The sequence below is a fragment of the Sciurus vulgaris genome (genome assembly GCF_902686455.1).
Source record: "Sciurus vulgaris genome assembly, chromosome: 8".
Taxonomy (NCBI): domain Eukaryota; kingdom Metazoa; phylum Chordata; class Mammalia; order Rodentia; family Sciuridae; genus Sciurus; species Sciurus vulgaris.
Window position 1 is genome coordinate 22454977 of NC_136468.1, and position 26569 is coordinate 22481545.

The window sequence follows — 26569 nt, forward strand, 5'->3', positions numbered from 1 at the left end:
TACTGAAGACTTGCAATCCTGAACTGTGCAATCCTGAGCGTCAAGTTCACTCTAGGACTACAGAACTAGCATGGAAGTATGCTGCCTGCCCCTAGTGCAAAAATAAACGTGGTGATGCGCTGAGGCATGGACAGACCATTTACCCACCGGCTGGGCTCTGGAGGGAACTCAGGCCAGTCTACTTTGTCAGCGATTCTGCTCCCCTTTCTGCAGGGGGCCATTCCTATATTCTAACCCAAGGGAACAGAACCTTGTTTGGCCATGCCCTTCACCCTCCTTTGGAAAACAAAGCCAAATTCAGTTCAAGAACTTCCTTCCACCCAAGCACCACCCCCCACGTCAGGTATTCAATTACCCCGTTGCCACTTCTCCAGACAACTGCACTTTCCATCAATCTCGTCTGCCCCTCCCCCCTTTGGGTTATGGGTATTTCCTTTCTGTATTATTTCTTTGCTCTCTCCATAAACCAGCCCATCGTACATCATGCTAATGGCATTATAAACTTGGGGAACAGCAAGAAAATATATGGTGCATTACATTTTTGTATTGGGCACCATGGGTCTGAGAAGGTGAGTATAAATTTGGGGTGGGGGGATGGTTAGGGCCAGGACTGGCTTGTCTTTGGAATTGATGGGGGCTAAGGTGATGTGGGGGGAGGAGAACTGACCTGCAAATCATTTATTCCTTAGATGCCCCTGGGGTCCTGCTGTCCCCTAGAGCTTTGCATTCCCTCAATTTTGCTGTAACAACCAGTAGAATTAGAGCTCTCATCTTGTAAACACACTGGGGGCTGTAAATCCACAGCCTAGGGCCCCTCTTCCCCAGCAGCATAAGCCCTGAAGGCAGCCTTTTCTCTCTCAGCTTGGTGGCATTCTTTATGTCCTTGTTCAATTATTTAAATATGCAATGAAACCTCTGAATAAAGCAGCCCTGACACTCTGGTCCTGGTAGATGGAAAGGCATCTCTCTAGCTTTCAGACTTTCGCTTTGTGTTCCTGCTCTCTGTAATTAGCAGTGTTGTCTTTATTTTGTGCATATTTAAGTGGTGACCACAATATGCATGGGGCTGGACAGTTGACCTGGAGTCAGCTGGACCCACTTCCTGAATGCCAAACCATGACAGGTTGGCTTGTGCCTCAAGCCACTTTCCCTCACCCTCAGTTCATGCCTGCAACGGCAGAATGTCACCACAGGCAAAACGGCCTCCAGGGGAGAGACTGGTTCTTATTGCGTGCATTCATCTTCAGACAATCTTGTTAAATACAGGTGTTTTCCATTCTCCGAGAGCTGGCCCTGTCAAATGACGGTTCGGAGAAATACCCTCCTTGAAGAGAGAAGGGTAATATGTTTGGAAGGAAATCTCTGTGGGGGTGGATCATCAATCATCTGTGGATTAAAGGGAAATAATTGGATGAAAATATTGTGCTCATCATGAGTGTGGGTACTGAATGAGGTCACTGCTGTCCTAATCTTCTCCACTGAAACATGGTGGTGAACATACATGTTGTGCTATGAAATGAGATCTCACGTGGAAAAAATGTTAGTAAGGCCATGGCAGTTATGGAATGTGCACTGACTGGAATCGTTGTCATGTTAATAATCATACCAGTAGCACACCCTCCTGCCAGTGCCCCAGCTATGTGAGCATGCCCGGTTGCAACATACCAATAATTAGACATTTAAATATGCTGGGCCTGTAATCCCAGCAACTCAGGAGGCTGAGGCAGGAGGCCTCCACAACTTATTAAGGTTCTAAGTAACTTAGCAAGACTCTGTCTCAAAATAAAATATAAAAATGGCTCAGTGGTTAAGTGCCCCGGATTCGATCCCTGGTGCCCCCCCCCCAAAAAAAATAAAATAAAATCAAAGATAAATAAAAAATAAATAAAATAAAATACTGTCCTACTAGCAGGTAAATAGCCACTTCCATTAGACCTGCCTTCCTTATAAAGTCCACTGTGTCCCTACTCCTTCCAGTATTCATTCAGTTGGTTGGCATTTTGAACGCTTTTGGTTGAACATTCATTGTTATGACCATTTTAAAGATAGGGAAAACTGAACTTCAAAGAGATTATAAAATGATATATCCCAAGCCCTCCGTTGGGATAATAATAGTATTGGGACTGAAAGGAAAACAAACTGTTCCCTACACTTCACACTTCTGACGCCCAATGTTCTGCTTTTTCCCCACGCCAAACAATTCTCCCATCCCCTGCAGAAACCAACTGGTAGCCTACAATTTGGTTCAGTTCTGGCACTACCTGGAGTTGGTGTCAGATGCCACCAGTTAAAGGGTTCAGTCGCACAAGACTGACCCCACTTCAGATGCCAATCATGAGTCTGATCAATCACCCGCACTTCTCACCAGCCAGCTATAAATCAGCGGTTCCACAGCCTCCTCTTCAGGTTTGATAATTTGTTATAATGGGACACAAAATTCAGGAAAACATTTGCTTACGTTTCCTAGCTTATTTTAAAAGATATTACGGAGGCTGTGGATCAACAACCAGATGAAGCAGCACATAGAGCAAGATATGCTTGCCTGTTCCAGGTGCACCCCTTTCCAGCACCTTACCTAGTCCCCAACTAGAACACTCTGAACACCTTCATCCAGATTCCTTGATTAGATCATTGACCCTTGGTGATTGAACTCAACCTGCAGACCCTCTCCACCAGAAGCTATTCAGGGGCATTGAAAATTCCAACTCTGCAATCACCTGGTTGGTTCCCTTTCTTCCAAGAGCCACCGCATTAGCATAAACTCAGGTGTGGCTGAAATGGGCTTATTGTGGACAACAACAATACTCAGGAAATTCCAATATTTATTTCTTATTATGTCACAATATGCTAGGGACCATAAAAGTCATTTAATCTAAATCAACCTCTTCATTTTCTGGGTGAAGAAACCCAGAGGGTTTGAGGGACGTGCCCTAGACCACAGGGCGGGCTGGCGTGTCTCAGAGGGCATGTGGAACATGCATCTCTGGGTTGTCACCTTCCAGAATGGAGGGCTGCCTTGAGGGGTGGACAGAACTGCTATCTGCCTACCTGGCACGTAGAGGTGTGTGGGCATGGAGGGGTGTTGAACTGAGTCAGGCTAACATAAAATGTGAAGCCTAGAAGGTTGCAGCAAGTTGACAACAGGACTGAGGGGTTAGTTATGGAAAAGGCGAAGAGGCAGGAACAGGGGAGATGGGACCTTCGCACTGAGGTGGGAATGGGAACAGGTGGGGCCAAGCAGCAGCCCGAGCTGGAGCAAAGACAGGCAGGAACCAACATTTGCTGAATGCTTGCTTGCTCTGGGCCGAACACTTTGCCGGTGTTAGTTCATGGAATCCCCCAGAATGTGCCTGTGGGAGAATAATTTTAATATTCACAGTTAGGCCAAGCATGATGACGCTTTTCCCAGTTCTGAAATGAGCAGAACAAGGCCGACTTCCCATCGTTCTTCTCTTGCTGTCCATGTAATTCCCCAGCCAGGGCTTCTACGGTTGAGGAACCTCCTAGGTTGAGGACCCAGGTCTGGGGTGGGGGAAGCTGAGCCTGTGGCCCATCAACAAGGCCTCAGGTGTGAGTCATGGGGGAGCACGGACACGTCTCTGAAATTTCCCATGAGTGTCAGATCTGTAGGTGGTTTTGCAAGAGGCAGATCAGAATGTGGGAGGAGGGGCATGGTAGTGGACACGGCCCCTTCATGGCTTGTTGCCTAGGGGAAATGGCCATTTTACATTTCAATTAGACAGGGCACTGGGGTCAATCAGCAGCTCCACTGGAGGAAAACGTGTCCATCCCAGTTCTAGGCCTCACCAATTACTATTAATGAACTTAATCTCAGAGCCCAACCTTTTTATATGCAAACTAGGCTTTTATGGGGCCACTGGTAATCAGGACTCATTAGAGAACATCTAAGAAGCCCCAGTGAGAAAGGTACAGGGCACAGCTGAGAGAGGATTTGGCTCCTTCCACATGGATGAAAGAGTTGAGCCCCAGGCAGGGTTCCAGCCTAGCTCAAGAGGGCTTCATAGCCCCCCTCCCAGGGACGTCCTTACTAAGGTGGTCCTTACTCCTGTGGCAACTTGCTCTTCCATAAGAAAGAAGGTGACTTGAGCTGTGGGCATCGGAGTTCATCTACTGATGCTGAGCCTTCTTTTTCCTCTCCCTGCCTCAGTTTCTTTGCAGAGTACGTTTTACAAAAACCCTCCTCTCCTGCACATGTCCCCATTCCCATCTTACCAGAGCATGGGATTCAGGTAGCAGCCAAGCAGAGGTGCAAGATGGAGACCTCAAAGTTCCCAGAGATCCGTGTGCTTTAGAGATGGATATGAACAAGGTCAAGGCCAAGGTCCCTACTCTCCCTGCTGACCTGCCTTCCAGCTACTTTTCTTTGTTTTTGTTGTTGTTTTAAAATTGTGGTCAAATACACATAATAAAAATCTTCCATTCTAACCAGCTTTAAGGGTACAGTGGTGTGGCATTGAGTACATTCACATCCTGCTATCCCCGACTACAAGTCTGCCTGTTAAACAACTCTCCATGCCCCTCCTTTATGTCCCCGACACCCACTGCTCTAGATGGCTTGTGTGAGAGGAATCATGTAGTAGTTGCCTTTTTTCACTTAGCATGTTGAGCTCAGTGCTCATCCATGTTAGCATTTTCCTTCCGTGGGTCAGAATTCCCTTCCTCTTTGAGGCTGGGTAACACTCCATTGTGTGACTTTGCTGTATTGTGTTTTATTTATCCACTTGTTCACCTGTGGACACTTGGGTTGCTTCCGCCTCCTGGTTCCTATGAGCGATGCTGCTGTGGACATGCATAAACAGTCCAGTCCTTGCTTTCAGGTCTTTTGGGGACATCCCCAAGGGAGGAATTGCTGGGTCTGCTGCTCACCCTTTAACCATTCTTCAGGGTTCAGGTGTGGACAGACTGGAGGAGAGGAAGGGGAGGGATTGGTCTGATGGGCCTGGGGTGCTCCCCCGCGAGGCTCCACTGCTGGCCTGTTGGTGGACTGTGGTCTCCGTCCTCTGGCTCCCTCCTTTCTCCTGGCTTCCCTTATAGCTTTCTCTGCCTCCTCTTCCTTTCCTGCTTCCATGCCCCTCTTTTCCTCCTCTGTTCTTGTTGGGTGACCTGGAATGACAGAGGGAAGATGACCCCAAGTCACACAATCATGACTGATTCAGATGGATGGGGCTTGGGGTCCCACCCGTCACAGTGGGGATGTGCCCAGGGCTCCTCCACAGCTCATCAGAAGCTTGGTTGGCACTAGAGCTGGCTCAAGTCTCCCCCACCTCCCAAGTCCAGCCTCAATCTGCTGCAGCTTTCAGCCACACGGGGCACGATTGGCTCACCTTTGCTTTTGGTCCCAGTAGGGACAGCTGCCAGTTTTTTGACTGCCTGTGACCACTCTGGCCTGCGTCCCTGATGGCTTTCTTTCTGCCTCACTTTGCTGGGAACTAGAACTGGGATAAGTCTCTGCCAAGAGCCAGCAATGAGCCTGTGATAAAGCTTCCTCAGGGAGGAGGTGGGTGACATGTTTCTGATGGTCAACTGTCCACCGGCGTCTATTTAGGCGTACGCCAGATGGTGCCACAGAGGAAGGACGCCAGGTGAAACCCACACACCCTGCTTATGTCACATAGGCCTCCCTCCTGCCATAAGACCTGGAATAATGACTGTCCCACCCAGCTCCAGAGAAGGCGGCAACATACCAGCTTCCATGTCTCAACCGGCAGACACACACCCTCCTTCCTCCAACCCCACTCTCCCCTGAGGTCTCCTGGGACAGAGCTGATTGTCCCAGGAAAAGGGGTCTCGTGATTTGTTCTCTCCATCTGCAAAGGTCCCTTGGGCCCCACGTGCCTGTTGCTGGGATCTAAGAGCAGCTCAGTGTATCTTCTCAGAGGGGTATTTCTCTGGGTTGGTCAGAAGCTTCTGGATTGAAAAGCTCACTGGAACCTACTTCAGAACATTCCCAAATGTCAGCCGGCCTCCATACGGGATGCCCGCTTCCTCTTTAGTTGTGGTCCAGACTCATGTTCCAGAGGCAGAGCCAAGGTCTGGGCTTTACCTCCCTGTGGGCCTCCTCCTGCTGCCCCTCTGGTCCAATTCTTGGCTGCCTGCAACTCATCAGACAGAGGTCATCAGTCCCCAGTGGACAGGCTGCCCACTCTTCCCTGGGGAGGAGGGGTCCCAAAAGGGGTCTCAGGAGGGACCACAGGCCTGTCAAAGAATCTAGATCCCAGGGGAGGCATTCTAATGAACCTGAAGAGGCTGGGACAGCCTCCATGAGGAGCGGCCTCAAGATGGTGCCTCCAGGATCCAGCATTCCTCAGCTCATTCCATCTTCACAGTGCCTGGGGAGGCGGGTATGAGATGGACTTCTGGAGCAGGTGACCACCTGAGTACTATCTGCAGAGGTCCCTGTCCCTTTGGCTTCTCAGCTGCCCTACTGAAACCGTGCCCTCTGTCTCCAGGACTGCCCCCAGCTGCTGCGAGTGGACAAGATCCTGGTACCTGTGGAGGTGATCAAGCCCATCACTTTGAAGGCCAAGAACCTTCCGCAGCCCCAGTCTGGGCAGCGGGGCTATGAGTGCATCCTGAACATCCAGGGCAGCGAGCAGAGGGTGCCCGCCCTGCGCTTCAACAGCTCCAGCGTGCAGTGCCAGAACACCTCCGTGAGTCGCCCCTGCCCGTCCGTCCCTGTGTTCCTCCTAGAGCCACGTCGGCTCAGCTCCGCAGAGCTCCCCAACACTCACAAGTCTGGCTCCCTCCCACTTTCTTCCCCGATGCTGCTTATCCACCCCAGTCCCTTCACATCCACCCCAATAGGGTGCTGGGTTCTAAGGCCACTCAAGAGGTTAGCACGTATCCGAACCTAGTTGTAGCCATGTTGTAACAAGGGCCATGTGCCCAAGACAGGGTGAGAGGGGCTTTGGGGCCACCCATGAGGCCACTGAGCCCTGTTTACAAGCTGATGTGTTTGCAGGCTACAGGGCTCCAGGAGCCTGCCGTCCACCCCTTCCCTGAGAGCCCCTCTACAAGGCCCAGGCCTGCCTCCTCACTGGGTCTGGCCTGAGTGCAGCATTTGGGCCTGCCGAGACCTCTGCTACTTTCAAACCTGCACGACGCAGGATAGACGCAGAATAGGGCTCAGAGAGGCCCATATGCTTGCCCAAGTTTGCTCAGCATTACCAGGGCTGCACAAGCTTCCAGAACCCCAGGTCTGTCCCTACAGCTTCTCCTGCATACCTCCTGCACCTCCTCTAGAAGCCAGGCTGTTTTTCAGACTGGTGTAGCACTCTAGATTAAACCTCCAAGCAAGGAGGATATTAAACATTTCCTGCTTCCTCATAAATCCTGAGGCTCAGCAGACCAGCCCCAAGTGTTTGGCTCCAGTAATTCTCCCTCAAACAAGAAGGTCCCAGTGGAGAGAGCAAGCCTGGGTCCCACGTTCGACTCAGCAGATGCAGGGGGTGGTTTCAGACTGTGGAGAAAACAGCCTCATTTCCTGGGAGATGCCACCCCAGGGATCTGGGAGGTGTCAGGACGAAGGATTGAGTCTGAGGCCGCAGTTCCCAGAGAGACGGATGCCAAGTGTCCCAAGATACCTCAGGGGCCCTGAGCTGAGGCTGACTTGGTTCAACAGATGGAGGTACCCCTGACAAAGGCATGAGTTAGTCCTGTAAACTACGTGGACAGAACTCCCTTGGTGCCCTGGAGGCTAACTCAGCCTCCAGGGAGCTGGTTGGGACCCACTGTGTCCTACTCGCTGTGGAATTGGAAGCGGTTTTGGAATACCCTCGGCATTCTCTCAGCAGACAGCTGCCTGACCCAGTGAACGCTTAGGGGTCACAGGAGACTCCTCAAATGTAGGGGGTGAAACCAGGGCCTGCTAAGGACAAAGGCACAAAGTACCTCTCTGTGTTTCCAGGCAGGTGAGCACCATTTCCTCCACCTTCATGGTGTCCCATGGAGTTCATGGCCCAGGTGCCACCGTCAGCACCTGTGGGAACAGGACAGGGATAATGTGGCATCGTGTATTTGTAGAATACAATGTATCATCAGGCAGAAAGAGACCTGGAAGAGTATCTTCTAGATCCTGTTAACAGGCTCAGAGAGGACAAGTGGCCATCCCCAGATCACACAGCAAGTAAGGTGTAAATTCAGAATTTGAACACAGTTTTCTAAGACACCTCTTCATCAAAGGTTGGGGGCGGGGGGGAAGGTGGAGAACTTCATACCCATCTTTGGTGTTAACCCAGGGCGAGCACTGATCAGCCCCAGAGAGGATTGTGTGGAACAGATTTTTTCATGTTTTAAATCCATGAGCAATCTGGAGTGACTGTGTGTTGGGGGATGAGAGAAATCCCCAGGCTTATGATGGAAGAAGGTGGTTGGTGACAGAGGTCTCAGGGACAGCAAAGGAAGAAGGGTGTAATGCAAGGTGAAAGTATAGGCAGTATACTGAGCTGCTTGGGCCAATACATAGTTTCCAGCCCCACTACTCAGGGACGGGCCCGAGCCAATGGCTGCAGCCCCTAGGGGTAGTGGGAGGAGAAGTGGGCGGGCCACAGCAGCCCTGCTGCAGAGGGGGAGCCACTGCGGGTGTGCATGGCCTACTTTAGACCAAGGCTCCTGGAAAAGGTCAAGTGCTGCTAATAATAGAACCCCCAGCCGTCTCTCAGGCCTGGCAAGCAGGATTGAGGGGCTGTGAAGGGCATCTGGCGCTGCCTCGCAGCCCAGCTTCCACCTGAGAGGGCCGCACATTCCCCAGGCACTTCAGTTGACCATGTGCCAGACAGAGGTGGGGAAGAGAGCTTGTCCTCTTCCGGCTTTCCCAGGCCTCAACTGAGATCCACGGAGCCCTGGGGGAGTCAGAGAGGAACACAGTGCCCAGACTGGTTTCTCGTATACTGTTAAGTTGTTCAGTCTTGTTCATTCCAACGACAGAACTTTCCAGAAAGGTATCTCAGAGCTCAGGACACAGGAATGCTTAGAGGCAAGAATGTCTCAATTACATAGAGTTCTCCTCTGCTTCAGAAGGAAGGGAACCCAAGCTCACTCTTCCCTGAGGTAATGAGGAGAGTCATCCATTAGCCCGGCAGTGGTGTACCAGACCTTGATTGAGACACTTAACCTCCTGGCCTCCAGGAGCCTGTGACCCGTCCTTCCCTGAGCAGCACTGGGCTTTGTGCAGATTAACTGTCTGCTGATTACGGAGAGCTATATAAATGCTAAGTGGAGAGGAGGGGAGCGGTCCTGGGGGATGGGAACCAGTGCTCCAAACTCTCCAGCTGTTGGAAGAGATGGTGCCCAACCCGCACCCACTGGGTTGCAGGTCAGGCTGGGAGAGGGCCTCCAGAATGACAGTGACTTCCCTAGAGACCAAGGAGGCGGTGGGAGCACCTGGGGTTAATGACTTCTACAATATTTCATAGTTGTGATCCCAGATATGGGGGCGAGAAAGAGAAGGCAATGCCCAACACATTTGATCCTTTAAGTCTGTGTTATTTTCGATTTTCTTCAAAAGGAAAATGCATCCACATGTGCGCACACATGCACACCAGAACGCACACGCATCCTCACAAGCACACAGCCCCTTGGTTCCAAGTGTCTCGCACGTAACCACTTCATCCGTGGGTGCTGTTATGATTCCACAGAAATATGAACACTGGCAGCACAAACGCTGTTTTACACGGCGTCCCCAGCTGTATACACACAGGTTCAAATACATGATCATATTTGGGAGCCCAAACTGCGACAGGCACTGCGCTCAGAGCACCATATCCATTATGGCCAATCCTCGCGATAACTCGTGGAGGCGTGTACCGTTTCTTAATTCTCACATTACAATTGAAGAACCTGAAACTCAGATGATTTGCTCACATTTGCGCAGCCAATTACAGGCAGAATCACTTTGTGGCTGTGTGTGTGTGTGTGTGTGTGTGTGTGTGTGTGTGTGTGTGTGTCTGTGCACATGCATGTGCATATTTATGGACACACAGATAACACAACCATATGCACTAAGCCTTTCCCAGGTCAGCACGTGTGTATACGCATTTGTGTGGACAGACACTGGCAGGCATGACCTTCCAGAGTTCTTTCCTTCTTCCTAGGGTTTCATCCGTCCTTAGAGGGGCCTGACAGGTCCATTCATTCTTGACTAACTTGTCCCCCGTCAACACCTGCTGCTTTCAGTTTGGGTCCCAGTCAGACCAGGCCTGAGGGACAGAGGTGGGGCTCCAGTCCTGACCTCACTACCAGCAGCAACCCGCCAAAGGCCAGAGCCCTGCTTCCTTCACCTCAGATACTGAGGCCATGACCACCTCTCCCCACTGGGGCCTTCCCAAGGGGAGATGGGAAGGATGGGAAGAGGTCGAGCCTGACTGGAGGAGGACATGAGGATGGAGGCCTGCAAGTATTCTGGCTCTTTCTCCAACATGAGGTAGGGCAACTTCTCCCACACACCTTCCCCTCCACTGGGCCAGTCTCCTGCCTCCCTGCTTTATGCAGATGGGATTCTCCAACTTTAGTCAGCACCAAAACCACATAGGTACTCTTTTGGCTTTCTGTTTGTTTGTTTGTTTGTTTGTTTGTTTTTACACTATTTAAATCTACATAACAGCTTGTCTCATGGACGAGAAAACACCAGAATAGGTTCGACTTTCTGGCTGTAGCAAGCTCACATTGTGTCAGACAATTTTGATCATCTGCCACAGAGTGTTGCTTGCAATAGGTGCTCTTTTGAAATGCTCTCCATTTCCAGACCGTCAGATTTAGTGCATCTGGGATAGAGCCCTGGAATCTGCATTACCACCCAGATTCTGATGGAGGCCTTAGTCCTTGGTCAGAGTGGGAGAGGTTTATGAGAAAACTGAGGATAACTTGGAATGACCTAGCTTGGCCCAGATGTAGAGAGTTAACCTCTGGAGAGCTGATTATAGCAGTTCCCTTATACATAGTTTTTCTTTCCACCATATCTATTTCCTGTAGTTGACTATAGTCTAAAATATTATATGGGAAATTTCAAAAGTAAAAGATTTATAAGTTTTAGATTGCATGCCTTTCTGAATAGCATGATGAAATCTCAAGTTCTCCCTCTCCATCTCATCTGGGATGTGAATCATCCCTTTGACTAGTGTATCCATGCTGTATTTGCTACCTACCTGGTAGTCACTTAGTATCCATCTTAGTTATCAGCTCAACTAATGGATGAGTTATCAGTTGCATTATTGAGAGAGAGATGAGAGAGAGATCACATTAATAAAACTTTTATTACAATACATTTTAGTATGTTCTAATTTATTAGTTAATATTATTAATTTATTACTGTGCCTAATTTATAAATTAAATTTTATTAGAGATATGTATGCATAGAAAAAACAAAGTATAAATAGGTTTGGTGCTACCTGAGGTTTCAGGCGTCCCCTGGGACTCTTGGAATGTATCCCCTGTGGGAGGACTACTGAACTGAGTTATGCAGTGATCAAAGTCCCTGCTGTGGCTTCTGCAGACTTGGGGGGCCTGGCTTCATTCTGTGGGCCCAAGTGGCCTCCGTCACAGGAGGGGATCCTGGGGGTGTGGATGGAGCACTGTAGACCACCTCCATTGTGGGAAAAACTGAATGTGGCTCCTAGCCCGGGCGTATGTTGCCAGGGAGTTTTGGACACAAGGGTAGAGCCTGAGGAGACCTAGACACACATCCGACTTACTTTGTTACTTAGGACAATGTCACCACGTATTTCCATTGTGGAACATTTTGTAACTCAGGACTTGGAGATTTCTGCAATCTCAGGGAGATTATGCCATTTCCTTTAGAAACTTTTACAAATAGGCTACAGACTTATTCTTGGCCAGAAACAGAAGCATTGCCCCAGCCCCCAAGATTCTCCCCAGGCTGCATTCCCAATGTCTATGGCTGTCACCCGCCTGTCCCTCAGAGAAGGTCTGCAGCCAGCTTAGAGGAGAGAGAGTATCAATTACCTCCCGTGGTGTCCACCTGCACCCCCCCACCAGCCCAGCCCCTAACTCTTGAGTTTAAAAGTCCATCAGCTTTGCAAACACAAGTTCAAAATAAGTCCCCTGGTTGAAGCCCTTTCAATAAATTGCCGGCCCTCAGCCCTCTTGTACAGAAAATCTGTCTCGATTCCATTCCTGCATCCCACCAAGCAAAGTCTGGTGGAATAATGAGAAAATCACCAGGTAGGGGCTGGATATGAGTCCTGGAGCAGGCTCTGCTCTCCCTTGCTTACCTTCTTTCTTTGGGCCCTGAGCAATACATGGTGTCAGAGGGCAGAGCAGAGGCTGGCCTGTGCTTCTGCCCCGTGACTTCATCCCTGAGCCAGCCCCTCCCTGTTTGCCCCACCCCTACCTCATTCCATCAGCCAGCAGCAACCCAGGTGGGGCTTCAGTCCTGAGGAGAGCCAGGCAGGGGGACAGGATGAGGAGCCCCTTGCAGGTCCAGAGGTAGCTCCTGTACCCACAGACATCAGGAAGCTGGGCCGTGCCCAGCTTTGAGTCAGAGAATGCCTTTTGAGTTTTGCCCAGATTCCGGGGCTTGTCCTCCAGGGTCCCTGTAGGACTTCCCACCCCTCCACTCTCTGAAGCTCCTATCTGGGCCTACCTGGTCTCTTCAGTCTTATTCCCCTGTTGCCCCCTAAAGAGTGCAGCCCCCTCATTCCTGCTATCTGCAGCTACTCCCCCTTCCTGGTCAGACTTCCTGGGGAAAGCCCAGCCCAGCTGGGCAGGACCCATGGGTGTGAAGAAGGTGCTCCATCCAGCCCGCTGCTTGAGTCAGCTGCACAGGTGGTCTGCAGAGGCCTGGCCTGCTCCCTGCTTTGCCTCCCAAACCCTCTGCTTCCCCACATTGCCCATATACACCTGTGCAGGTGAGTTACACACATGCACACATATACACATACATGGACTTGGCCAATCCTTAGCCCTGTGGGCCTTTGAGGGCCTCAGGCTGAGCACTCGGGCCTCCCTAGAAATGTCTGTGACCAGCTCTCTTCTCTCCTCCCCTGGCCTGGCTGCAGTATTCCTATGAAGGGATGGAGATCAACAACCTCCCCGTGGAGTTGACGGTCGTGTGGAATGGGCACTTCAACATTGACAACCCAGCTCAGAACAAAGGTGTGGCGCGGCTGGGACCTGGGTGTGGAAACCAGGGTGAAGCCGAGCAGAGCAGCCCAGGGTTCTTGGGCAGATGTCATTACATCCCCAACTCCTAGCAGCTATCTGCCTCCCTGGGGCTCTGAGCCCTTCCTTTGCAGCCTCTCCCCCACGAACCCTTCCCTGTTACTTCCTGTTATTGCTTGAGCACTGGCTGGTGGCTTCTGGGTGGGGAGCAAAGTGAGTGGGACTTGCTGAGAAGAGCTACTAAATGAATGGAGACCCACAGCTTCCCTGTTGAGTTCCTGTGCGCAGGCCTGGGGTTCCTTGTTCATCTTCTCTGCGGGGCTAAGGGGGCAAAGGGACTGTGCTCCATGACCTGTTCCCTGGCTGGTTCCCATCCCTCCCCCATCCCAAAGCCCAAATGCCTTGCCTCTGCAGTCTACCTCTACAAGTGTGGGGCCATGCGTGAGAGCTGCGGGCTGTGCCTCAAGGCAGACCCAGACTTCGAGTGTGGCTGGTGCCAGAGTCCAGGCCAGTGCACCCTGCGCCAACACTGCCCTGCCCACGAGAGCCGCTGGCTGGAGCTGTCAGGTGCCAACAGCAAGTGCACGAACCCCCGCATCACAGAGGTAAGCCAGGGCAGCCTGAGTGGGCATGTGCCAGGCTGCCGAGCTGCACCCTTGCCCCGGGGGTCAGGGCCCTGATGACCACAACTGGACGTGGTATCAATCACAGCGTCACCAGGGGGACATGGATGCTCTGGCTAGCTGGGTGCATCCGCAGTGCCCTTCATAGCCTCCCCAGAGCTTGGTTCAAAGCCCTTCCCCTATCAAGGAAGTTGAGGGGCTTCATCACCCTGTTGGACTCAGTCCTTGTCACCCCTCCCTGAGTCTCTGAGAGTCTCAGTGGCAAGGCTGGAAAGCTTCTAAATTGGAGCCAATGAGCAGAGGCTGCACAGGACTCTAGGGGACAGATCCCAGCCCTGGGGAAGGGAAGAAGGTAGTGTGGAGAAGATTCAGGACTCACCCAAAGCAAGATCAGAGCTGTAGGAGCAAAAATAGATTTAGGCACAGTTCAGGAGGGCCTGGGAGCACAGACCTTGGAGCCAGAGCCCAGAGAGGGAGGACAGGGTGGGGCTAGACATCAGGTAATTAGGCACAGGGATCAGGCTGTGGCTCTGGGCTGCCAGGTGACTGCTGGGTGCCTTGGGGCCAAGCGTCAATCTCTCCCTGCCTCTCCCTTCTTCCCTCCTCTCCTGTGCCGCCACAGGACAGTTACAAGGAGCGCTGAGCATACCCTGTGCATGTACAGTGCTTCCCAGCTTCATGCTGAGTCCTTGGAAACTTTGGCTTCTTCCTCCTCCTCCATCATCACCATCACATTAAAATCACTGCAAGGATGTCTAAGCCAAGGAAATCACTGGCCCTGGGGGTTTATGGAGATAGCTATGTCTCCTTACCTCCCCACCCACGCTCTTGGCAGAAAAGATGGCCTAAGGTCCCCCTTCCTGCTGAGGCTGGTGTTTCTTGTTCCTCCCTTAAAATAAGGAAGAGAGGCATGTCTGTCATCCTCAACAACGGAACCAGGTCTCACACCTGTGCCTCTGGGACAGGACTTGGCCTATAGCAGGTGCTCGTTACCTCTCTGCCATTGTGGATGCAGGTTAAGATAAGAAGGCAGTTGAGGAAAGAAAGTTGGGAAAGAAAGCAGCTCCCTCTCTGCCTCGATAAATAGGGCAATCTGGCACCCACTTCACGCCATTGCACAAAGGAATACGTCATCCGAGAATCTGACAGTGGCCTTCCCAGGCATGGGCCAGGTATGTGGACAGCGCTTTGGAGTTTGCACAGGTCCTTGGTGTCCCCTCCAGTTCTCACAGCCTGGGTTCCTCAGGCTGCTGTGACAGAGCCCTCACACTGGGCAGCTTCAACAACAGAAATCTAGATTCTCACAGTCCTGGAGGCAGAAGCCCAAGGTCAAGGTGTTGGTGGGGGTTGGTTCCTTCTGAAGACCATGAGGAAGGATCTTTCCCGGCCCCGTTTCTTGGCTTGTGGGTAACTATCTTCTCCCCATATGCCTTATCATCTTTATTTTTCTATGCATGTCTCTGTCCCCACTGCCCCTTTTTATGAGGATGCCCATCAAATTGGACTGAGGCCTACCTTGTGACCCCCCACACTTTTAAACTTGATGACCTCCGTGAAAATCCTACTAAGGATTTTTAGGACTTCCACATATGAGTTTATGGGGAAGTGGGGGACACAATTTAAGCCATCACACTTGCCAAGGGCAGGGTTATTATCACCCTTTCCCAGACAAAGAGACCAGCGCTCAGAGGTGCATATCTGCTCTGGCCAGAATGTAACGAAGTGGTCCTCTCCCCGGTCTCCAGTGCTGGGTTACCGTCCTCACTGCAGCGGGAGGGCTGTGCACACACTCACAAACCGTGCACACCACGGACATGTCAGAGCAGGAAGGGTCTCCAGTTTTGTGAATGAACAACCTTACCCAGGAAAGTGGCCCTTCAGGGTGGCCTGTCACTTTCCACCTGCCTGGCCTGCACACTGGGCGTTGCTCTCTGCTTCTGCTTCAGTTTCCTGAGCGGGGAGAAACCTAAACAACGCTACCAGGTGAGGGGGGCGGGTATTGGTACATTTACCTACAGACCTGGAGCAGGAGGGCAGAGGGACACCCCTTGACCGGCTGCCTGGGGCCCCGCACCCAGGCTGTGTCTTCGGCTCTCCTTCCCAGCCCACCTGGCCCTACACCTCCTCAGTGGAACCGCTGCCCCCATTCCCTTAATGAGAAGTCCTCCCTGGGGCTGTGGTGCGTGGCAACTCATGGTGTGTTGGGCCCAATTGGTGTGACGAGCTTTCTCCTTGGCCTGGGTCCAAGAAAATCACAGGGAAGAGGCAGCAAATTAAACAAATCTCCTGCGAGGGAGGCTGTTTGCTTCTTCCATCCTGGCACCAGCCCTCCGGGAAACCCGCACGGGCCAGAGATAAAACTCCTTTTACAGGATGACGGGCCAGGGTGGAGTGTCTGTGGGCAATGCTGCCGGTTCCAGGGGTATATTGGGGACCACCGCCCAGGCAGGCATTGGGGAAGAACCTTGCTGCCCCCGCCACCTTTCCCAGGTGTAGCCACCTTCCTCACACAGAAATGGGCCCGTGCCTCCAAGAAAGCTGTTTCCCCACTACAGTGGGAACATGCTGCGTGAACTGTCACACCCGTGTGTAAGCTCACTCACAAACACGTATCTGCATGGGGATGCACAAGAGGCAGGAGGTGGCCTCCCCTGGCAAAGCTGCCACTCAGGGTCTAGGGTCTTTTGCTTCTGCAAATTCGCTCCTGCCCCAAGAGGGAAGCCCAGTTGAGATCCGTGCTTGGTGGAATAGGAGGACTTGCCAGAAAGGGCTAGAGGTTCCTGCCATTCTGCTGGGCCATGACCCTCATAGGACTCAGAGGCCCCAGGAGTGGGAAGGAGTCTGCTGTGGTGTATAAAATAGGGAAGGTCACAGTGGCCCGTACGTTAGCCCCTGCCTCAGTGCAGGCCATTGGTGGTTGAATCTTGACATCCAGCTGTGGGTTTTAACACCAATGGTGTCATCAGTGGGAAAGCCAGCCGTTTTAACCAGTGTACGAAGGTAATGTCTAAATTAAACCCATCTCCAAGAGACACCAAGCCAAACAATGAAGGCAAGCTGTAACAATGCTCCTTTAACTCCAGAAAGGTGCTTGACTTGGTGTGGTTTTCAATAGAGTTATAATCCACAATATAAATAGGGTTTTGCCAGAGACAAGGTCACAGAACAGTGAGGGCTGGTCCCTGCTCCCAGGGATGCAGGGTCTGAAGAGGAGGGGCAGGGGATGGAAAGGACAAGGAATCAGACACAAATGAATGATTGTTGTCATGAAAATAGCAAAAGGTGCCTTGGAATTTCAGTGGAGAGAGAGAGAGGACATCTGGTAATGGGAAGGTGGCATTTGAGAAGGATCTGGAAAGGTAGGTGAGATGATCCCAGGTGCTGATGGCTGGGGGTTTATAGGAGGAATTTATTTTCCTTGAGAGTGAAACCAATATTAGCGAATGCTGGAAGGTTTCAGTCCTGATTTTTTGTGAATTACCCAGTGACATAGCAGTCACTTTCCATCCTCTCTTCTCTCCTGTGGGATGGGAAGCTGCACCAGGGGTTTAGAACCCAGTTCCTGAGACCATGCACAATACCCGATGGGTTTGCCCTTAACATCATCTCTCTTCCTCCCTGCAGATAATCCCAGTGACAGGCCCCCGGGAAGGGGGCACCAAGGTCACCATCCGAGGAGAGAACCTGGGCCTGGAATTCCGGGACATCGCCTCCCATGTCAAAGTGGCTGGCGTGGAGTGCAGCCCCTTGGTGGACGGCTACATCCCTGCAGAACAGTAAGTGGAAGCCACCTGAGGTGCGGGGACGGGCAGGAGGGGAGGGAGGATCAGTCAATGCAGCTTCAGTGCCAATGTCCAGGGCCAGAAGTGGTTTGGATTTGGGGTTTTTCATGCTGAGGAATATTTACATGTACGTAATGGGATATCCTTGGAATGGGATCCAAGTCTAAACAGGAAATACATTTTTGTTTTATATACACCTTACACATGTAGGTTTATGCAATACTTTTAATAATTTTGTGCTTGAAACAAAGTTCATGGTGTGGAATTTTCTACTTACAGCATCGTGTTAGCTGTCAAAATTTTTCAGATGTGGGAGCGTTTCAGAATTTGGATTTTCAGATTAGGGATGCTGCATTAGGAACAACCTGGCCATCAAAGGACAGTCTCAGCGCTGTGCTGGAAGGAAAGGAGAACACCCCTAACCTTCTAGGGTGTGGGGCAGTTCCCCAACTCCCCACCATCTGCAATAGCTAGCTGCCATAGTGCAGGTGCATGGAGAAGGGAGGCGGAAATGGCTGGGAGAGGAGGAAGTGACTGCTGCCTTCTTGGTGTGTGGGGTGAAGTGAGGCCGTGCAAAACTTAAAGCCAGACAAGTGTGAGCTCAGCTCCCTCATTCATGACCCCCATCATACAGCTGTTCTTATATCATCTCTGTGGAACCTGGAAATAAAATTCCATACCCACTCTCAGTCCTGTGGGGGACTCTGGCTTATTTTCCTCTTTGCCAACTCTGCTGGCCCACTGAGGTCATTCGACAGGTGAACTTGGCTTCTAACCCACCTAGTGGAGGAGATACATGGGTTATATATTGCCTTGTAAATAAGGAAACACTATTTTCTAGCCCAGCAAACACAACTATGAAATGTGTACCAACACAGTGGAATCTATATGCCATGCCATCTGTACTGCCCCTCCTGGAGGGCAGCCTTACCACCCAAACTATGTGCATAAGTTATTGACTCTTGGCGAGGTCCCCCTTAGCTACATCAGTGCAGTTGGCACATCTGCAGCCTGGGTCTTGCCTGGATTTAGTGATTCCCAGCCACAGTGCTGCCATTCTCGATTCCTGCCGATTTCCATCAGCGCCTTCCCAAAGTGCTCATAGCAGATGGAATGACTTAATGCTGCAGTTCTGGGAGGACTCACCTCCATGGCCTATTGTTGCTCAGTTACCATATGATCTTTCTATGACTCCTGCAACTTTCTGAGACCTTCCTAGAACCAAACCAGAGCAAGTTGCTACCAACATATTGTGATTTGGGAAAGTTCAATCTACCCAACTCTGGGCCTACATAGCCAGGTATCAAAAATATTATTATAAAGTAACATGGGTAAAATAGTAGTTAGAGTCATGGAATGAGATACAAGACCTATGAAAAGAATCCTGATATATATAAATTAAGTATGTGATAAAAGTGGCATTTCAAACTGACAAGATCATTCCATAAAGGATGCTGATTAACACCCTAGAAAAAGTACAATATCAGGTGCTTATTTCACAGTACACTCCCAAATAAATTCCAGATGGAATAAAGAATTAAGCATAAAAATGAAACTATGAAAGAATTAGAAGAATATACAGGTAAGAATTTATTTGATTTCAGAAAGGGGTAGATGATCTAAGTATAGCTGCAAAAGAAGACATAAAGGAAAAGATTAGGGGATCTGAGTACATAAAACTTTAAAATTACACATCAGAAATTATTGTAAGCAAAATAAAAATGTAAATGATAAATTAGGAATATGGGTATGCCCTATCGTGATTAAGAAAGTTTTCTTAACAGATTTTAAAAAGCTTTATAAATAAAAGGTAAATATCAGAAAATGAGCAAAGAACATGAGTGTACCGTTTGTAAGATGTACAAAGAACCAAAAAGTATATGAAAAGCAAGTTAGAACAATGGGAAACAATTGTAAAAGGTTAATAGTCAGTGTGGATCCAAGGCATGGGAAGTTACGGGCTCGCATACTCATAGTAGGAGGGAAAATTGGGACATGCTTTCTAAAAGGCATTTGGAAATATGGGCCAAAAGTCTTCAGCCTGGCACCACCCTTCTAGAACCTTCCCTAATAACCAGACTACACAAATGCTTATTTGCAGGAGTGCTCATTTCCAACCTTACTTGGAATAGTCCAAATTTGGAAGCAATTTGTATGCCTAAAAACAGGGAATTTGTCTATCAAATACATTACTGTACAGATGCCCCTCAACTTTTGGTGGGGTCCCAGCTGATAACCCTATCATAAATAGAAAATACTGGAAGTGAGAATGTGCTTAATGCAGCTAACCTACCCAAAATTCTAGCTGAGCAGCACAGCACGTGGTAGAGGGTTGGCTGTTTCCTTGGTGGCTGTGGATGACTGGGAACTAGTCTCAGCATCCTAAAACAATATGGTAGGGCTCAGGAAAAGCACAACATTTAAAATTCAAGTGTGGTTTCTACTGGATGGGTATCACTTTCCCACCATCATAAAGCTGAAATATTCTAAGACAGGACATTGTACGCCAGGGAACTTCTTTATATACAGAAGATAGTCAACTACACTACCATTCAATAGATAGTATAGAAGAGTCATTTCCAGGGCTAGGTTGAAGGTGTGTTAAGCAAGAGCACAGGTTACCAAGCAGAATACAGAGTTTCTAATTAACGTTGAAAAAGGGAAGATTGGAAACATACACCAAAACCTTGACCATGGACTTTTCTGAGTGCTGCATTGCAGGGAAGGGATTGTGTACAAATGACAAATGCTTTTATGTACTTTCCATATTTTCTTACACCAAGAAGATATTAATTATGTTATTGGGTCAGAAAGGTATATGTTTTTTTGCAGAACCTTTCTTCAGAAGTTCTTTCTAAGAGAAATATAAAATCCAGAAACTATAACATAAAAAATCAATTTCACCATATGGGTACTTTAAAAAACTTAGGATGGTCAAAGATATTGAGAACAAAGTTGAAAAATGACAAACAGGCAAAATATAATCACAATATTTTTAACAGACAAAAGTTAATACTCTTAGTTCAGCAGTTTCTACGAAAGATAATTCAGTTGTAAAAGAGAGAACTTCGACAAAAAAGTCAAAGTGGAGGCCATATAAGGTCAAAACCAGCCAAAAATACATGTGGCCTAACTAGTAATCAAGGTCATTCAAATTAAAATGAGGTCTTTCTTCCCTAGAATACTGGAAAAGCTTTCTAAGGATTGCTAATATCTAGCATTGGCTAAATGAGTGGACCATAGATAGCAGTGCAAATTGGCACAGCCTTTCTGGAACATCATTGGATGCTACCTATCAATGTTTCTTGCATAAACCATTTCACCCAGCAAACTCCCTCCTGAGAAGTCTATTCTAATAAATATATGACACATACAGATGCAGATATAAGTTGGTTCATTTTGCAGGGTTATTTGGTGCAGAGAAAAATCAGGATAATTAAATGTCCATCAAAGGAAGAAGGTTACATAAATGATAGTGCAACCATACAAAATACTGTGAAGCTGTTAAAAAAACAAAGCATAGCTATGCATATAGTGACATAGTGACATGAAGGAAGGTCTGCTGTACTGTTGAGTAAACCAGAGGCATACAGAACAGTGGGCATGCCATGCTTTGCTTTTATCTTTAAAAGCATGTTTCTATATGTATTCTATACACACATTTGTATATAACTATACGTATGTGTGTATATATACCACTTATGTTTATGTGTGTGCATGCATACAAAACATGCACATTTACACTCCTGTGTGTATGTAAATGCACGTCTCTCGGTGTTCATGCTGCCTTGGTTCCAAGACCTCCTGCAGACACCCGAATCTGCGAATACTCAGCTCCCTTCTGTAAAAAGGCCTGGTCTTCGCACGTAACCTGCAAACATCCTCCTTTTTACTTTAAATCACCTCTAGATTAATTATAATACTGAAAACAAGGGAAATACTATGTAAATAATGTTCTACTGCATTGTTTAGGGAATAAAGACAAGAAAAGGTCTGCACCTGTTCAGTTCAGATGCAATTTTTTTTGGAATATTTTTGATCCATGATTGGTTGAATCCACAGATATGGTTCCATGGATACAGAGGGCTAACTATACATTTTTGAACAAGTGACCTGATTTTTCTGTGCCTCAGTTTCTTCATTTATAAAATGGGGAATATGTGTATATATATATATATATATATATATATATATATAGATATTATAAAGATATAAGTATGCCAGTCTGCCAGGATATATATATACATATATACATCATATACATACACATCCATACACACACACACACACATATTCATATATATACTCCCTGACATACACACGCATACATATCTCTTTGCCAGCCTGGAAGTTGGGCTGGCTGGGAGTAGAAAGCACATCACCGAGGCAGCCCAAGCACTGGGCCTAAGGAGCTCCCAGGTGAGGACCTGAGAACCTTAGGTCAGCACTAAGGTCTGTGTCTGACTTGCTGGGGACCCACGGGTAGTCACTGTATCTCTCTGGACTCTGCCAGCTCTGTTTCCTAAACCATTTGGCTGAAACTTGGCCCCCAGTCTCCAAATTATTGAGTGGACAGTCATGAATTAAGGGCTAAGTGTCTGGGATAAGAGTTTCTCAGACCCTCTCTGGGGATCCCCCAAAAGTTTTCCCAGTTCCTGACAGCCAGGAGGAGCCCCTGCAGGGAGCAGTCAGGCGCCTCCCACTCCCTGCCTGCAGGTCCCTGAGATCCTACCGCAGAGCAAGCGGCTTTGCAGGGGCTGCAGGGCCTGGGGTCAGGGCCGGGAGCCCGTGGCTCATGGGGTCTCTGTTGTCCTCCGCAGGATCGTGTGTGAGATGGGAGAGGCCAAGCCCAGCCAGCACGCAGGCTTCGTGGAGATCTGTGTGGCGGTGTGTCGGCCCGAGTTCATGGCCCGCTCCTCCCAGCTCTACTACTTCATGGTGAGTGCTGCCGCCAGGGCCTGGATGGAAGCAGGCCCCGCAGATTTCATGACCAGCATGGCGGGACCCTCTAGAACTCTCTAGAACTCTGGGCAAACCTGCGACAAGGGTCCCCATGCAAGCCCCCTACATTCGTATAGCGAACGGGAGCACAGCCCTTGCCGTCTAGGAGACCCCATCTGAAATCCAGGCCGAGTGCCTGGCTCTTGGCTCCAGGTAAGCTGCTGGAGCCCTTGGGGTCCCCAGCCTCCTGTGTGCCTGAATGGCTGGGTCATATTGTGGGCGGCACGGTCTGCACATGGCCACTTGGTCTCTTCATTTGTGAAATGGGGGCAATAATAGCATCTGTGAAAATTGCATCCAATCTTCCTATTCCTTCTGATGTCATTTCCTTGATTATTATCATCCATGATTGTCACCAGCAGTAATGGTGGTTGGGCCCAAACCTCCAGTCTGAACCATCCATCCCTGCCAAGGCTGCCTAGCTAGTGGTTTGTGGGGTGCGGGGACTTTTGCAAATCGTGGGGTATGGTGGAGACATGAGCACCTCAAAGCCCCGGCCACACATACCCCTCATTTCCAGAACCAGCCTTCTCAGATTGGCATGACTTCCTCAGGATTCTGAGCTGCTTTTGGAAATGGAAGCCTGGAGTGATGGATTTAATGCCTGGGCATCAAGTGCCCTGGAATGTTATGGGCATTCTGCTTCCTCCCCTCCCCTTCCACCTCTGTCCTTCCCTCCACCCCCCCCCCCACCCCGCTTCCTGGTTCTTCTTCCTCTCCCTTTAGCTCCCAGCCATTTATCACCTTGCACAATGCCTCTTGCTAGATTTTTTGATAAATCCTTATTGAACATTCTGATAATTGGATGGTCCTGGCTATGGGGGTTTCAGAGGTGCTTGAGACCTGGCACGGCCCGTCCCTCAGAAGGCTCACAGTCTGAATGGGGACAAGACCCTTCATGCACAAGACTTGAGGATGGGTTCCAATTTGGTGGGACAGGACCTCAGGTAAAGGCGGCCCAGATGCCCTCCCCCAGCCCAGATGCTGGCCTGCCACAGCTCCTCCCCCAGCCCTGCTCTGGGAAACCAACCTTCGTCCTGGACACCAGTGGCTGTCACTCAATACAGGCCGGTGACCCTTGTCAGGTATTGGGCATGAAAGCTGGCTCTGACTGCTCCCTGGCAGCCAGGGAAAGGAAAGAGGGAACCATATAGGCCAATGAGCCTTGGGCTTCCCCAGCCGGTCAGCTGGCCAGGTCCTTCCTGTCCTGTGCCCCTTGTCAGTGGCCCTGGATGGCAGAGTGGACAGGGTGAGGGCAGCCTCCACCTCACCTCACATTTCCCTTGGACTTCTGCTGCTGGTGCAGTGTGCCTCCTAGGGCCTCTCACCACTGGGACCTGCTCAGAGGACACAGCCATGGTCATGTTGCTGTAGCCCAGTCTGGCATCTCCATGGATGGTGTGTCCTCTGCTCTTGCCTGTTTCTGCCGGTGGCCAGTCCCTGTCAGCCCACACTCTTGACAGACTGTGGTTCAGCTTCCCCTCCTTCCTGACGTGGATCCTCACCATGTCCTGGAGTCTTACTCTGCCCGTTCCCCATGTGGTCTCTTGAATCTTTCCCCTGCCTTTGGTCTGAGCCCCTGGGAACCCATCTTCCTCCATGAAAGAGCAACTTCACCCTGAACCGCACCTCGACTCCTGCTGCCTGTCAGATGCTGTCCTGGTTCCTCCGTCTGTTTTTCTGCCTCAGCATTGCTGACCCCTTTCCCTTCCCTTCTCCTTTCTGGTGGCACCAAGCCACCTCATCCCCCTTTCTCGGAGCCTGCCCACGCCCCACTCCTTGGCCTCCTCTGAATTTGCAGGGCTGGGCTGGGGAGGCCCGTAGCCCCTGCAGTCCCCACCCACCCTGGGTCTGGGCATCTCCTGCACAGCACTCCAGTGTTCCTCTTCTGACCCGTGAGCATTTGCAGGTGACACTGGGACCTTTATTTCTTTGCTAGGCTCTTTTATTTATTTATTTATTTATTTACTTATTTACTTATTTATTTATTTATTTATTTATTGGCACTAGGGATTGGACCCAGGGCACCTAACCACTGAGCCACATCCCCAACCCTTTTTAGTATTTTATTTAGAGACAAGGTCTTGCTAAGTTGCTCAGAGTTCACTAAGTTGCTGAGGATGGCCTTGAACTCACAATCCTCCTGCCTCAGCCTGCTGAACCGCTGGGTTTACAGGCAGTGCCATGGCACCCAGTGGTACGTGGGCACTTCTGACTTGATTGTGCACATTCCTCTCCTGGGGCCCTAACGGGGATGCCCTGTAGCCCTTAGCCCTCCTAACTAAGTCATCCTCTGCAGGCAGGACACATGTTTTCCTGGTCAGAAAACTCCCAGTGGCTCTAAGCGCAGCCCAGCCTGAGGACGGGGCTAGGAGGGACCACGTTCATTACGAAGCTACCACTTTTCCTTTTGCTCCTTCTCTGTTCTAACTCTTATAAAGAGCATGCATGATAGACTTCGGAAGTCCCTCCTGCTGCCAGGAAGATTGTCTCTGACCTGGAGCAGGATGTGGTTGAATCAAGGGAATGAAAGGAAGCTGATGGAAAGGCGGGATTTGTCCGGCATGCAGACTGCAACCTTGGGCGGTGGGCTTTTCCAGCACAAGGCAGACATGAACATGCACCGAAAGATGGGACGAGAAGGAAAGAGAGGGGGTTGGGGAGGAAGTGAGACGGAGCAGGGGGCCATTGGGAAAGAGGAGAGCAGCTCCCACAAGACAAATAGGCATTGGTAAAATGGATCCCGGGTGCAAAGATGCGGGTCACTTTCCTGTTTGAAGGGATTCTTCTGAGGACCTGCCCTGGTGCCACATGCTACCTTGGGAAGACTTGCAGGGGAGAGGATGGCGCTAGAGATGCCTGGCTTTTGGGGTCGAGTCATGGAGGCCCCCTGTTGCAAGCTCTGAAGGGTTCCAGGGGGAATGAGGTGCCGGGTCCCCTCGAGTCTCTCAGAGAGGTGGGAAGGGACAGACTCCCTCTGTCAGGCTTCCAAGCGTCCTAGAGTTCTCATTGCCTTCTGCTCAGTTAAGTGCCTTGCAGTACAGAAGCCCCTTCCTCTGGAGGCCTGGGGCTGCCCGAGAGCCCCCATTCCAGGTTCCTATAGGGACTTGGGGCATGCTGGGTTGTACCTTCTCAGAGCTGTTCCTTGGTTTCCCTGCACAATCAAGCCAGGTTTGGATGTGTGATTCATTCACTCAAAACCCGAACATAAAGGCCAAGGGGCCCAGACCAGCATCGCTGGCCCTGTCACCAGCCCTGTCCCTAGAGGCCTCCAGGCAGGGCACAATTTCCCCTTTTCCTTCCACCTCCATTCATGGCGCCAAGTGAGGAGGTGGCGAACGCGCCAAATCTGATTTCCCGTGCAAGCCCAGCATGAAATATTTATGAAGCAGGGCTTGAATAATTAATAGTTTCTCACAACTCTAAAACGTATCTCCATAACAGCCTCTCCCCGGCCTGGGTAACTCCCCCTCCAAGACAGCACACAACAGCGATACTGCAGACCCTGTAGGGGTGGCTTGTTCTTCCCCTGGGGAGCCCCAACCCCAAGCAGCCCAGCCAGGGAGGACACACTCCAGCCCAGCTGGACTTCCTGGCATGCACTCTCTCTCTTGGCCCTTCCCTACCTGGAAGCCACGTGCACAGACAGACAACCAGACGTGTCTGTGTCTCCCCTCACTTTCCCTTCCCTCTCTGGAGAGGCCAACAGGCCCCTTTACAGTGAGACAAAAGGCCCCATTTGAAAAGATAGAAACTACTGTCACTTACAGAGCAGAAAACCTTCAGGGGCCTTGGATATCATCTCTTTATGGCTCAGTCCCCTAATTTTGTCATCAGAGAGGTTCAATATCTTATCTCAAGTCACACAGCATGATCCAGACAGAGCTGAGGAAGAGGGCTCTTTCCACAGCCTTATCCACCCCCTATCTTTGTCCTAGTAAACCAGTTTTTCCCCTTTTAAACCAAACTTAGGAAGACCTGGACCAGGAAGGGCCAGAGAGAACCTGGGCCTAGGTCAGTGGGTAA

The 26569-nt window shown here is 50.1% G+C and overlaps 1 protein-coding gene across 2 annotated transcripts in view; it reads left to right on the forward strand.

The window, feature by feature from the left end:
* PLXNA4 (plexin A4) overlaps positions 1 to 26569 on the forward strand; it is a 422599-nt gene that overhangs the window by 343004 nt on the left and 53026 nt on the right. For both annotated transcript variants that reach the window (XM_079150155.1, XM_079150154.1), the window contains 5 exons: positions 6471 to 6671; positions 13035 to 13131; positions 13552 to 13742; positions 17385 to 17536; positions 22363 to 22480. In XM_079150155.1, the coding sequence (XP_079006281.1) occupies positions 6471 to 6671; positions 13035 to 13131; positions 13552 to 13742; positions 17385 to 17536; positions 22363 to 22480 (759 nt within the window). The remainder of the gene's footprint in view (positions 1 to 6470; positions 6672 to 13034; positions 13132 to 13551; positions 13743 to 17384; positions 17537 to 22362; positions 22481 to 26569) is intronic.